The sequence below is a fragment of the Corvus brachyrhynchos genome, unplaced genomic scaffold (assembly GCF_000691975.1).
Source record: "Corvus brachyrhynchos isolate BGI_N302 unplaced genomic scaffold, ASM69197v1 scaffold125, whole genome shotgun sequence".
NCBI classification, from domain to species: Eukaryota; Metazoa; Chordata; class Aves; order Passeriformes; family Corvidae; genus Corvus; species Corvus brachyrhynchos.
In genome coordinates this window covers 1,102,611-1,114,950 of record NW_008238342.1, presented here as the reverse complement: position 1 = coordinate 1,114,950, position 12,340 = coordinate 1,102,611, and the positions used below count along the sequence as shown (strand labels likewise).

General features: G+C 53.1%; 1 protein-coding gene across 2 annotated transcripts in view; it reads left to right on the top strand.

Annotated features, from left to right (window-relative positions):
- The window catches only part of MYH7B (myosin heavy chain 7B), a 29,049-nt gene that overhangs the window by 4,258 nt on the left and 12,451 nt on the right, over window positions 1–12,340 (top strand). The window contains exons 6-19 of one of the 2 annotated variants that reach the window (XM_017735134.1): window positions 207–303; window positions 1,163–1,186; window positions 2,905–2,997; window positions 3,719–3,782; window positions 3,884–3,982; window positions 4,959–5,062; window positions 5,919–6,057; window positions 7,172–7,290; window positions 8,062–8,211; window positions 8,544–8,714; window positions 9,377–9,556; window positions 9,641–9,773; window positions 10,205–10,281; window positions 11,872–11,959. In XM_017735134.1, the coding sequence (XP_017590623.1) occupies window positions 207–303; window positions 1,163–1,186; window positions 2,905–2,997; window positions 3,719–3,782; window positions 3,884–3,982; window positions 4,959–5,062; window positions 5,919–6,057; window positions 7,172–7,290; window positions 8,062–8,211; window positions 8,544–8,714; window positions 9,377–9,556; window positions 9,641–9,773; window positions 10,205–10,281; window positions 11,872–11,959 (1,538 nt within the window). The remainder of the gene's footprint in view (window positions 1–206; window positions 304–1,162; window positions 1,187–2,904; window positions 2,998–3,718; window positions 3,783–3,883; window positions 3,983–4,958; window positions 5,063–5,918; window positions 6,058–7,171; window positions 7,291–8,061; window positions 8,212–8,543; window positions 8,715–9,376; window positions 9,557–9,640; window positions 9,774–10,204; window positions 10,282–11,871; window positions 11,960–12,340) is intronic. The other variant, XM_017735135.1, reaches the window with a different exon arrangement.

The following is a 12,340-nucleotide window of genomic DNA, read 5'->3' as shown; positions in this document are numbered from 1 at the left end:
CCCGGGCTGGCAGCCGGCAGGGGGGCGGGGAGCCTGGAGCTGGGTGTCGCTCCAAAGGCAAGCCCTAAAGACAAGCACGTAGCCCGCCAGGCTGCGGGATTGAGAGCTCCAGCCTCTCCATCCCTCTGAGACTTCAGGGTGGCTGCGATGAGTTGTGCCTGTTCTTTGCCTCATGCCCTTGATCTGTGTATTTCTGTTACTCTAAGCGGAGAATCTGGTGCTGGTAAGACTGTAAACACCAAGCGGGTCATTCAGTACTTTGCCATTGTCGCAGCCTTGGGCGACACACCGGGCAAGAAAGTAGTAAGACCTTCTTTTGAAACAAGTTCTTGTTGTTTTCTTCCTTTCTTTCTTTGTTTAAAAGTTTTTTCCCCCTCCTTCCCCTTTCTTCTTCTTACTTTTTCTTCCCCAACTTTTTGTGTTTGGAAACTAGTTTTGGTCTGACCCGCCCAGGGCTTGGCTTTTCCCTGACTTTTGAACAAGCAAGGCTTGAAATTATTCTGCTCAAGGGGAAATGGATTTTCTTTTTTTATGTGGCTGCTCAATCCGTGCAGCCTGGAAGAGGTGTTCTTTAGTTGTTCTCCTTCTCTTCTCTTCCTCCTTCAACACCCCAGTGATGTTCTTAAGCAGCATTAAAGGGATGAAGTAAACCTTCCATTTCCCACCTTGCCTCTTTTAAGCCTTGCTTTTCAGCATTTTCTCCTTTTTTCCCCTCCATTTGTTAATTTTGACCCTTTTCTACCTTGTGCTTTTCTTGCTCTTGTTTTGATTCTTGCTTTTCTTTGGTGCTGGTTATTTTTGAGCTGCCCTTGCAATTGCTTATTTCTTCTGGATACCTTGAGGCTCCAGCCTGCTTTCCCCTCGTGGAAGCAAACTGGCTGCTTTAGGTATCTGACAAGCAACACTTCAGCATTATTTTCTTTCCCCTTCTTTGAGTTTGAATTTAACTGTTCTTGCTTTTTGATGCATTTCTTTATTTTTTTGAGCTAATCTATTTAACAACTTTTTGGCCTCTCCTATAAAGTTTAATCCTCCCAGGTTTTTTTTTTCTTGGACTTTTTTTGGCACTAAATGGTCATGCCCTGCTTTTCTGACCATGCTTCTTGTGGTTCTTGCCTGACTTTTCTGGATTTCTAAAGACAATTTTCTCTCCTTTCTCTAGGCAGCTCTTGCCACTAAAACTGGGGTAAGTGTTGTGGACTCTAATGCTGAGGACAGAGTTCTGCTGCACCACAGATCTATGACGGGGTGATGTGTGGGGCTTCTACCTTAGGTCTGGGAGCAGCACCTTGGCAGTGTTTAGTTCTCCACTTGGCTTTGTATCTCCCCTCTTCCCATAGTTGGAAGCTTTGCTGTTTCATCTCTTGGTGTCTTTCTGCCTTTCTGACTCCAACTTCTCCGTCAAGGGATAATTACTCCTCAAACATTCATTCCTATCCAGTGTTTGCCTGGGGGTGGTGTGGGCTCCTCCGAAGGTGAGGTGAAGCCTCCACTCTCTGAAGATCCTCCTCAGCCTCAAAGCCCAGCTGAGGGTGGTGGTGCTGAGGGGCAGGAGAAGACCCTTTTTGCCACAGGCAGCCCTGTGCTCTGGCTGCAGATCAGTGCCCTGCTGGTGCCTGGACTTGCCACCCTCTGCAAAGCCCCAGACTGGCTCTGCCCACCACTGCAGGCAGCTGATGTCCTTGTCTGGGGGACATTTCTGAGGTGTTTGCTCCAAGGAAATCCAGCAAAGGTTCAGCCCCTGGGGCTCCCAACACATCCTTGGCCCTTGATTTCTCTGAGCCTTTAGCTGGTGCACACCCTTGGCTGGGGGATGTTTATCATCACATGAGTGACCACCTGGACAAACTCAGAGTGAGACAGCTCAGGGGCTGAATCCATGGGTCTTGGGGCTGCCCTCACTGGATCTCACAGGCCAGGTAATTTTAGGTCAGGCTGAGTTTAAAGATAAGAGATCAAGGGATACTCAGGTGATAGTGTGTTGGTAACTGTGTGATTCACAGCTGCTCCCTGTCTCTCTTGCCCTTCACACACCTGGAGCTGCAGAGCTGGGGAGCAGTTGTGGTTCCAGCATTGGAAAGAGAGGGTGGCTCGGGGTGGGCAGAGCCCAGAGTTGGTGTTCCCCATCTAAGGAAAGCCCTGTGGATTGTCATGTGTCAGAGCACAGGCAAAAACTCCCGTGAAAAATCCTGCAGGTGCCTGTGCCACCAAACTCTATTGCTGATGTCAAACCCCACCGTCCTTCATGTGGTTTGGCACCAGTCTCTTGCTGCTCTCCTCAAATCCCTGTCCTGCTTTACCTGCATTAGACAGAGGCTGTCTCTTTATCTTTGAGCAGAGAAACACATGGAAAAACAAGGTTAGGAGAGGATTAATCTTAGGGCTTGCTCAGGAGAGCTCCAGTATTCCCAGCAGATCATGCCAGCTGGGACCTGTGGTGTATTCCCATCACACTGGGACCCTGCCATGCATGTTGTTGGTGTAGGGACCTCTTGTTTCACAATATGCTGTTGGTGTGAGCTGTCCTAGACATTTGGTTTGCTGGAAGAGGAAATGCCTGATGTCAGAGAGCCTGAAATGATTCAGACTGTTGTGGTGACAACACGAGCTTGCTCTTGGTTTGCATAATGTAGCTCCTAAGAGAGGACTTCTGTGTGCAGAGGGGACAGCAGCCTGGGTCTCCAGAGGGACCAGTTTAGGCAAGGAGAAGCCCACAGAGAGCACTGCTGCAAACCCCAGCTCTGCTGATCCCTGAACTGAGCTGCATTGCCTGGGCAGGCCAGGAGGTGCCTCAAGGACAGCTAAGGAGTGCAGCAAGGAGCCCCTGGCACTGCCCCGAGTTCTTGGTGACTGATCCCCTCTGGCTGTGTGGGACCTCACACATCCTTTGGTTTTGTTTTCCAGGGCACCCTCGAGGATCAAATCATCGAGGCTAACCCAGCCATGGAAGCTTTTGGCAATGCCAAAACCATAAGAAACGACAACTCCTCGCGTTTTGTGAGTGCCTCAGCAGGACGGGGAGCTGTGGGTGTTTGTGTGGGCTGGAGGCACGGCGAGTGGCACTGTGGGTTCGTGCAGTGTGAGCCACGGGCATGTAGCAGGGATCTGCTTCCTAGTGGGAATGCACTGCCAGGGCCAAGTTTTTTCTAGTTACATCAGTGCAGTAAATGGTGGCCAGCACGAATGGCCCTGGTGTCACAGCCTGTGGCTGGAGAGACATCCCTGGCAGGACCCGAGCTGAGAGGGACAGTGAGCACAGCCCAGAGTGCTCTGGAACAGATGAGTGTGTCCCTTCCAAGATGCAGCATTGTTTTTGCTAAGCCCAGCCTGGCTCTGCTGTGGCTGCAGAGCTCCTGTGCCTTGGAGGGGAGGGAGGCACTGCTAGGGGAGACCCTGAGCCCAGCACAGAGCAGGGGCTGTGGGCAGGCTCAGTGTCACAGCGCCCTGCAGAAGTGCTTCGTGGTAAGAATAGGCCTGAGGACAGGCATTTATCTGCTGTCAGTGAAATTTCTGCCTGCCTGGTATTTAAACCCCTGGGCAATGCTGTTTGAGCTTCTGCAGGTTACAAACCAGAGAACTTCACCCCTTTACAGAGCCCAGTAACTTGCCTGGCATCAGCAGAAGCGCAAGAAGCAGGAAATTAATTCAGTTTCTAGGGCCTGTTCAGAATTGTACCTATGTAGCCAAGCCCACACTTACCTCCCGTGTGTGTTTTCAGGGCAAGTTCATCCGGATCCACTTTGGTCCCTCAGGGAAACTGGCCTCTGCAGACATTGACATCTGTGAGTAGCTGCACTGGGGAGGGAATTCATCCCACTATTTGGGCTCAGCTCTGGGAAGGAACAAGCCCTCCTCTGACCCCCTCTGCCCTATTTCATTCTAGATCTTCTGGAAAAATCCAGAGTGATTTTCCAGCAACCCAAAGAGCGAAGCTACCACATCTACTACCAAATCCTCTCTGGGAAGAAACCAGAGCTGCAAGGTAAGGCAGCCAAAGATGCAGACAGCCCTTAGAGCAGGATGGCCTGAGAACAACCCGAGAGCTCTGCTGTCAGCTTTGGCATCCACAGGAATTAGCAAAGCCAGCTCACCATGCAGGTTCTGCCCTTCAATGCTTTGCTAGCTACACAGGATCATAGGATTGGGGCATAATTCAGGCTGGAAGGGATTTCAAGAGGCCATCTAGCCCAGCCTCCGTTATCCTCACAGGCTGAGAAGTCAGACTAAAGCCCTTTCTGCCACTGTGTAGGAGCAGAGGTCACTCAGGATCTTTTTGCAAGGTGGGAGTGAGCTTTGCAAAGCTGCCTTGCACAGTCCTCATGGGGTGGTGGGTACAGCACTGACCTCAGCGTGTGCAGGCTGGAGATTCACTCATTTTGGGATAGAGGGAAGTGTTTTGCAGCCTCCTCCAAACTCGTTCAGCCTCCCTAGTGAGATGACGTGTTTCAGGTGAGCTTGGGAACAGCTGCACAGCTCTCTCAGGGCCTTGGAGTAGATCCCCAGGACATCCCCCCCACCTGATTCGAGTTTGTGCTGGGGCAGCTCTGTGCTCTGAGCAGCCTCCCGGTGCCACATCACACTCAGGAAGCCTTTCCCCACGCAGAAGGATGGCTGGCACAGCCCCCTGGGGTGGTCAGCTCTTGGCTGTGGGCTCCTGAGCTTGGTGCTGAACAGCACCTTATTAGGCAGGTCTGAGAGAGCAGTAATCTTATCTGGAGTCACAAGGGCATGGTGGCCACTTCTAAATCAGTCTGCAGCCAGGCCATTTCCCAAGATAGCAAGCAGGAGGCAAGCACAGAAGAGGTGGACCCATGTGGGACCTGCCTGTGCTGGAAGAGGCCATTCCTCCCCCAGCTGGTGCCCTTTCGTTGAGGCTGGGGAAGCCTTCCTGCTGCCATCTGTGTGCAGGGATGTCCCTGCCAGGCTGGCCTAACCCTCTGCATGTCACCCCCCAACAGATATGCTGCTGCTGTCCCTCAACCCCTACGACTACCACTTCTGCTCCCAGGGGGTGACAACAGTGGACAACCTGGATGATGGCGAGGAGCTCATGGCCACGGATGTACGTGCACAGCCCGGGGGCCTGGGGAGGGCACAGCCTCCTTCTGGGCAGCTCTGGGGATGTGTCCTGGCTTTTGGTGTGTCCCTCTTTAAATCAGCTGGGAATTCCCTCTGGTTTGTTGGCGGTTGTAGTGAGCCTACAAGAAGGGGCAGAGTGACTCTGGTCTCCACCAACAGCCTCATCCAGGCAGGGAAGGGAGGGTAATTCCCTGCATCAGGAAGGGCCTGTGGCACGTGAGCACTTCCCATAGTGCCCATGAGAAAGAAGATCACAGAGTCATTAAATCTGGAAAAGACCCCTAAGATTACCAAGCCCAACCTGTGCCTGATCCCCACTGTGTCCCCACCCAGAGCACTGAGTGCCACTCCAGTCCTTCCTTGGACACCTCCAGGGATGGGGACTCCAAACCTCCCTGGGCAGCCTCTTCCAATGCCTGACCACCCTTTCTGGGAAGAAATCCTTCCTGATGTCCAACCTGAGCCTCCCCTGGCACAGCTTGAGGTTGTTTCCTCCCATCCTGTCCCTGTTCCCTGCGAGCAGAGCCTGACCCCACGTGGCTGTACCCTCCTGTCAGGGAGCTGTAGAGATTGGTCAGGTCTCCTCCTGAGCCCTCAGCTTGGGAAACCTCCTGCTTGTGCATGCTAGGCTATTCCTTTTGCTTTCAAATAGGTCTTGTGGGAGCTGGAGCCACATTCAAACCCCACAGACAGGTTTCCTTGGTTAGGTGCTCACCAGACAGAGCACCCTGCCCAGCCCCAGGCCAGGGAGAGCACCTTAGGAGATGGTGGGAGAAGGAACCAGCCCTCACCTCAGCGTGGTGAATTTGTTCTATCTCTACTGCTTTGTGTCTCCTCAGCACGCCATGGACATCCTGGGCTTCAGCAATGACGAGAAATATGGCTGCTATAAAATAGTGGGGGCCATCATGCACTTTGGGAACATGAAGTTCAAGCAAAAGCAGCGGGAGGAGCAGGCAGAGGCTGATGGCACTGAAAGTGAGTTGGGCTCTGTGCTCCAGACCTGCCCAGCCTGGCTGGGTGCCCACGTTCCTGCAAGGCCAAGCTGGGGTAGCTCCCCATGCCTGGCCTGTGGAGGTCAGTGACCCTGATCCCAAACACCCACACGGTCTTAGGCCCTGCTGGGGGTGCACAAAGGGCTTGTCCTTGGGCAGGAATATTTAGGACAGTCTCTCTGCAAGATGGGCTCGTCTGCATCAGACTTATGTCAGCAGCATCACAGGGTGTCACACCCTGGCTGGGCTTCATCTTGTGCAGTCTCCTCCTGCTCCTCATCTCCTGCACTTCACTGGACACCATTCCAGGCAGGGCATCCACAGAGGGTGAGCCAGGCCGTGAGCACGACCTGCTCAGCTCACAGCCTCCTGAAGAGCAGCTAGAGTAGGACACAGTCACTACTTTTCTAGGTTTGTTGCTCAGGAAAATCCAATGAAAAGCACAGATCTAAGATCAGTCAGGCTGCAGAGCAAACCTGAAGGGACAGGGTGACTTTCCAGCATGTGCAAGGGTGAGAGAGGGGAGCTCTAGCCCTTACTTGGAAGGCTTGAGCAGGGATCCAGCAGAAATGACTACCTGGATCAGTCTGTGTCATGTTAACATTCATGAAGGAAAAGTTCTCTTTGCCTCAGGAATGGCAGCACAGGCATTAGCTGCTACCTGGCAGTTAATGAAGGTTTTGATCTTCCCTACAGATTTGTTTTTCTAGCTACAGTCTGCTATTAAGAGTTTATGAAAGACAATCACCTCTCTTCTGGTCACTTAAAATTCACTGCATGGAAATTCAAACTTCCACTGGAAAATGCATCAAGATTCCCAGACCAAGAAGACTAAAACCTGATAAGCACTTGATAAGGTGCAGCAGGTATCCAAGCAGTAACTTCTCAGGCAGGAGGTTCAGACTTTAAAGCATCATAGACTATCAAAGATGGAAAATCACATTAGACACTGGAGGAGACTCTGGAGCAGGTGGAAAAACCAGTGTGGTTAGCACTGATCATCATAAGAGCTGGTCACTTTTTATTTTGGTTCCTTTTTCCCTTCCCAGACCTCCCTCCTGCCTTTGTGCTCCTCATTCCTTTGTGCTGCTTTCCAGGTGCTGACAAAGCTGCCTATCTCATGGGGATCAGCTCAGCTGACCTCATCAAGGGGCTGCTCCATCCTCGTGTCAAAGTGGGCAACGAGTACGTGACCAAAGGTCAGAACGTGGAGCAGGTGAGTGTGACAGGACAACAGGACACGTGTCCCCTGCTCGGGGGTGCTCAGGCCCACCACCCACTGTGCTCTGCACAGCACCACTGGTGCCTCAGTTCACTCTCTTGGGTGTAGGAAGAGACTCCAGAGGAGCAGGAGAAGGTGTATCTGCAGTTCTTGGCTTTCAGCAGCAGGGAAAGTGGGTAGCAGAGCTGGCTGATAGCTTTGCACATTAACCAAGGCTGGAGATTCAGTGCAGTGCCTTTGAAATGTGTGCTGGATCCCAGCCAGAGGAGCTCCAGGCTCTATGGATCTGCTTCAGAGACAGTCACACTCCTGCGAAGAGTTCAGCCCTTAAAAGTAAAAAACTCATCTGAACACTCATCTGAACTGGGAGACTCAAATGCACCAAAAATGTATCCTGTCAGATTCCAGCCACACCCCAGTTAGGAACCCAGACCTGGCCTGGGTCCTGCAAGCCAGCCCTCAAGTACAGTTCAAGAGGACCTCAGGAGCTGGTGTCTTATCCAAAGTGGGCTGTAGGCTCCTGCCAGGCACAAGGCTTCTGAAAATACCCCTTTAAACTGAATTTATGTCCTAAGACCTTGGAGGCAAGATAGGCTAGGTAGGCAGGAACACACTTGTGAGGAATGTAAAACTAATTTTGGAGCTTGTACTGTAACCATGAACTTCTTGGATCAGTCTGTGTGCCAGGAGGAGCTCTCTCTCAGCTTCTGGCTCCTGCAGGAGCCAGGAGAAGCTCACTGTGTGCTCTGGGGTTTGCCTTGGCAGGTGGTCTACGCTGTGGGGGCCCTGGCTAAAGCCACCTACGATCGCATGTTCAAGTGGTTGGTGACCCGCATCAACAAGACCCTGGACACCAAGCTGGCCAGGCAGTTCTTCATCGGGGTACTGGACATTGCAGGCTTCGAGATCTTTGAGGTGAGTTCTGCAGGCCCCTGCAGTGGGTTCAGGGGAGTGTTGTAGGGACAACTCAGTCCCCTGGTGTTTGGGAGCTCTATCTCCTCTAAGAAACTGCTGGCCTTGATGAGGAAATGAGCTCTTGTCTGATGTTTCTGGAGCAAATGGGCAGCTCTCAGGGAATGATTTAACACTGCTGTGGGCACCTCTCCAGTGAGTGCTGGCTACCTGCTCTGGTAGCAACACAGCTGAGCATGGCAGGGATCACCCCTCACACCCAGACAAAGCACAGGAGTGAATCCCTTCGCTTCTGGAGCTCCTCCTTCTGACCCAGGTCTGCTTTGTTCTTGCAGTTCAACAGCTTCGAGCAGCTGTGCATCAACTTCACCAATGAGAAACTGCAACAGTTCTTCAACCACCACATGTTTGTCCTGGAGCAGGAGGAGTACAAGAAGGAAGGCATCGAATGGGTCTTCATTGACTTTGGCCTGGACCTGCAGGCCTGCATCGACCTGATTGAGAAGGTAAAGTGTGAGGCAGGGCACAGGGCTGGTACTGCTGGGGGATGGTTTGTTTGCAGAGGCTGCAGCAGTGAGAGGTGCTCTGCTACCAAAATTAAATGATTCCCTCCCCAGTCAGTGGCAAGTGCCCAGCTTTATTTTCCCCACACTTACAGTTCAGAGCTTCCAGCCCACTGAGACCTTTTTCACACAAATTTTGACTTTATGAAAACATGGAAATTCTGTTCCTACCCACTGGTGAGCCACAAAACCTGGTGCAGCCTTTTCCTCCAGAGAGCAATCATCTCTTCCCCTTTTCTCCTACCCACTTGCCCCTCAGTGCCTCTTACTTGAAAATATTTCCACCATTGCATGAAGGAAACTTTCTTTTTTTTTGAAATGGAGCAATCCTGGAGAGGATCCCTCCTTCTCAACAATCTGTTGGACCAGGGCAGGCTCCTAGCTCCCATGGCTTGCAGGGCTGGCCAGTCCCACATGGGCCTGGGAGGTCAGATACAGCCTGGAATATGCCAGTGACAGCTTGGCCCTATGGCCAATGTCTTGCACCTGGATTAGGATGGGATCTCCCAGGTCAAGCCTGTGCTCATTGGCACAGAGAATCCCATTTTGGGATGGGACGTGGCAATGCTGAGCACAGTCCTCTTTATCCCCCCCTCTCCCTGCAGCCCCTGGGAATCCTGTCCATCCTGGAAGAGGAGTGCATGTTCCCCAAAGCCACTGACATGACCTTCAAGTCCAAGCTCTACGACAACCACATCGGGAAGTCGCCCAACTTCCAGAAGCCGCGGCCGGATAAGAAGCGGAAATACGAGGCCCACTTTGAGGTGGTGCACTACGCTGGTGTGGTACGTCCCTGGCAGCTCTTCCCAGCATCCACACCTTCCCCTGGCGGGGACAGGGCTGTCCTGACCTTTCCTCTCTGGGGACAGGTGCCGTACAACATCGTGGGGTGGCTGGACAAGAACAAGGACCCCCTGAACGAGACAGTGGTGTCCGTCTTCCAGAAATCCCAGAACAAGCTCCTGGCCTCTCTGTATGAGAACTATGTGGGCTCTGCTTCAGGTGAGGAACACCCTCACCCCGTTTTTAGCCTCAGTCTCTCCCCTCCTCTCCTCCATGCCCAGCTGTTGGTGCAGCATCCCTGTCCCTGGCAGCCCAGGCAAAGGGAAAATCCACATTGATCCCTAAAATCCTGCCTGGCCTGAGTAGGTGGGTGCTGGTCTGAGGGCTTGTAGGGCTGTTGTGGTGGCCCTGTGACTTTGTGGGTGAAGGGGTGTCTTGCTACCAGGAGCTGAGAAGCAACACCCAGAGCTGGGTACTGTGGGAGGTGTTTTTGGTGGTCAGTGCCTTTGTTCTGCAGCAGGGCACAACCACCTATGCTTTAGAAACAGCAAGGGCTGTGAGAATTTTAGAGGTGTTTGGGGGTGCCTCTGAGTCCCTCAAGCCAGGCAGATGTTTTGCTGATGTAAATAATCGACATTTCAACCCCACAGAGGAGCCTCACAAGCCAGGGACCAAGGAGAAACGTAAAAAGGCAGCTTCTTTCCAAACAGTGTCACAGCTGCACAAGGTAAGAGCCAGCCCCTCATGCAGGGCTATGAGGGAAGCATGCTCTGAGGGTCCCACTGGCAGTCCCACTTCCCTGCCAAGCTTCTTGGCTTCTTGCACCTCCTGGGGCCTGAGGGACCAGCAGAGCTCCTGAAGGAGCACCAGAGCTCCTGAAGGACCACCACTAAGCCAAAGCCCCCAGCTCCCTCTCATTCCTGGGCAAGGGGCCTGTGCCTGGCAGAGTCTACCCCTGTCCCCATGCTCCTAGGGCAGGACATGAGGCTCCAGGGTCCCTTGGAGCTGGGCTCGTGCTGCTCCTGCCCACGTGACGCTTGCAGCAGCTCCTCCGCCTTTGAGAGAGCGGCAGTTAAGACTTGTAGTGATGTTTAGATAATTAATTACATGAACATCACTTTAAGTCTGTGCTACTTCTCTCCTCATTCCTGTCAGCGGGAAGGACAAGCTTTGGGCAGAAGAAAATGGAGGAGGATCTTGCAGGTCTCTGAGCAGGCAGCTCCCTGTCCTGGGGGGTGACATGACCCATTTTACAGCTCAGGATGTCACACAGCTCCATCCCATGCTCAGCACAGGAGTTACTTGTCCAACCCAGAGCTCAACCAACTGGAAAGCAGCACAGAGGGATGTGTCCTGCCATCACAGCCTCTTGGTGACAGGGCAGTGGACATGGCCCTGAGGCTGCCAGAGCTCCGGGAGTGTTTGGACAATGCTCCCAGGCACTGTTGGGGTGTCTGTGCAGGGCCAGGAGCTGGACCTGGATGATCCTTGTGGATCCCTTCCAACTCAGAACATTCTGTGATTCTGTGCTGGGGTGCTTGAAGAGGGCAGCTCTGTGGCAGAGCTCCTGCTCAGGGAGAAGTGTGACTTTCCTCCTTCTGGACAAGTCTCAGGCCTTGGGGAAAGGTGCCTGCGGTGAGGAGTTGCCCCATGGTGATGTGGAGCTGTGGGAAGGTGTTCCCTTCCCTGAACTGGTCCTGGATAGGCTGAGCCTGTAAAAGCAGGGAAAGGGAGCTGGAAAGATCAAGGATGCAGATGCCTTTCCCACGAGCAAAGGCAGGGCTGAGCCTTGGAGAGACAAGGAGGTGCAGTCTGGATCAGCAGGGCCCTCTGGCACGGCCAAAGGGGGTGAAGCGCTGTGGAGGTGCAGGGAAATGCTGCATGTCCTAGCATCCTCTGCCTGCAGGCAGTGTGGACACCAGCACTGGAATTGCAGGGCGCTGAGCACAGAGCTCTGTACCAGGAATATGCTCAGTCCTGTGTCCCTGGCTCTCCTCTGCAGCAATTACAAGTACTTGGGAAGCATCAGGCACAGCAAAGCCCTGTGGCACAGCAAAACCTGCCGGTGCCATTTGGCCTGTCTGCCAGCCCTGTGCCCTCTGCCATGGCTCCCACCCTGGCACTGATCCTGCCCTGGGGCTGGAGATGTCCACTGGCAGGACAGCAAGAGGAAATTTCCCCTTGCTCATGCCATAAGGGGCTCTCAGGGTCTGCTCCCTCCCTGCCTGTGTGGGGGAAGGGGCTGGAGAGAAAGAGAAGTGTTGTAGGGAAGCAGAGCTGTCCTCTCAGCCCCTCACCCTCTGTGTCTGCCCTGCAGGAGAACCTCAACAAGCTGATGACCAACCTGCGCTCCACCCAGCCCCACTTCGTCCGCTGCATCATCCCCAACGAGACAAAGACCCCAGGTATGGGAGAGCTGAGGCAGCAGCCTGGCAGTGCCCTTGGGGACAGCCACATATGGGAGCTGGCAGGCATTCTTGCACCCACCCTCTCCCCAACCCTCTTCATGCTGCCACCGAGCCCTGACCCCATCTCAGTGTTGAAACTCCTGCAAGCCAGGCCAATCTCTACTGGGGATAATGAGCTTTGTCACGCTCCCATTTTGGCTGTGCACTTGGCACTTGTATAACAGCAGCCGTGGATGAGTCTTTGTAGTGGTTTGGTCCAAAATACTCATTACTGTTTATCTGCTGTGAGATAAGAATTAGGAGAAATGCAAAACAGGCACCAAACTTGAAAGAATATAAAGAAGTTTATTAACAGACCTAAAAGAGGAAAGAAAAAAA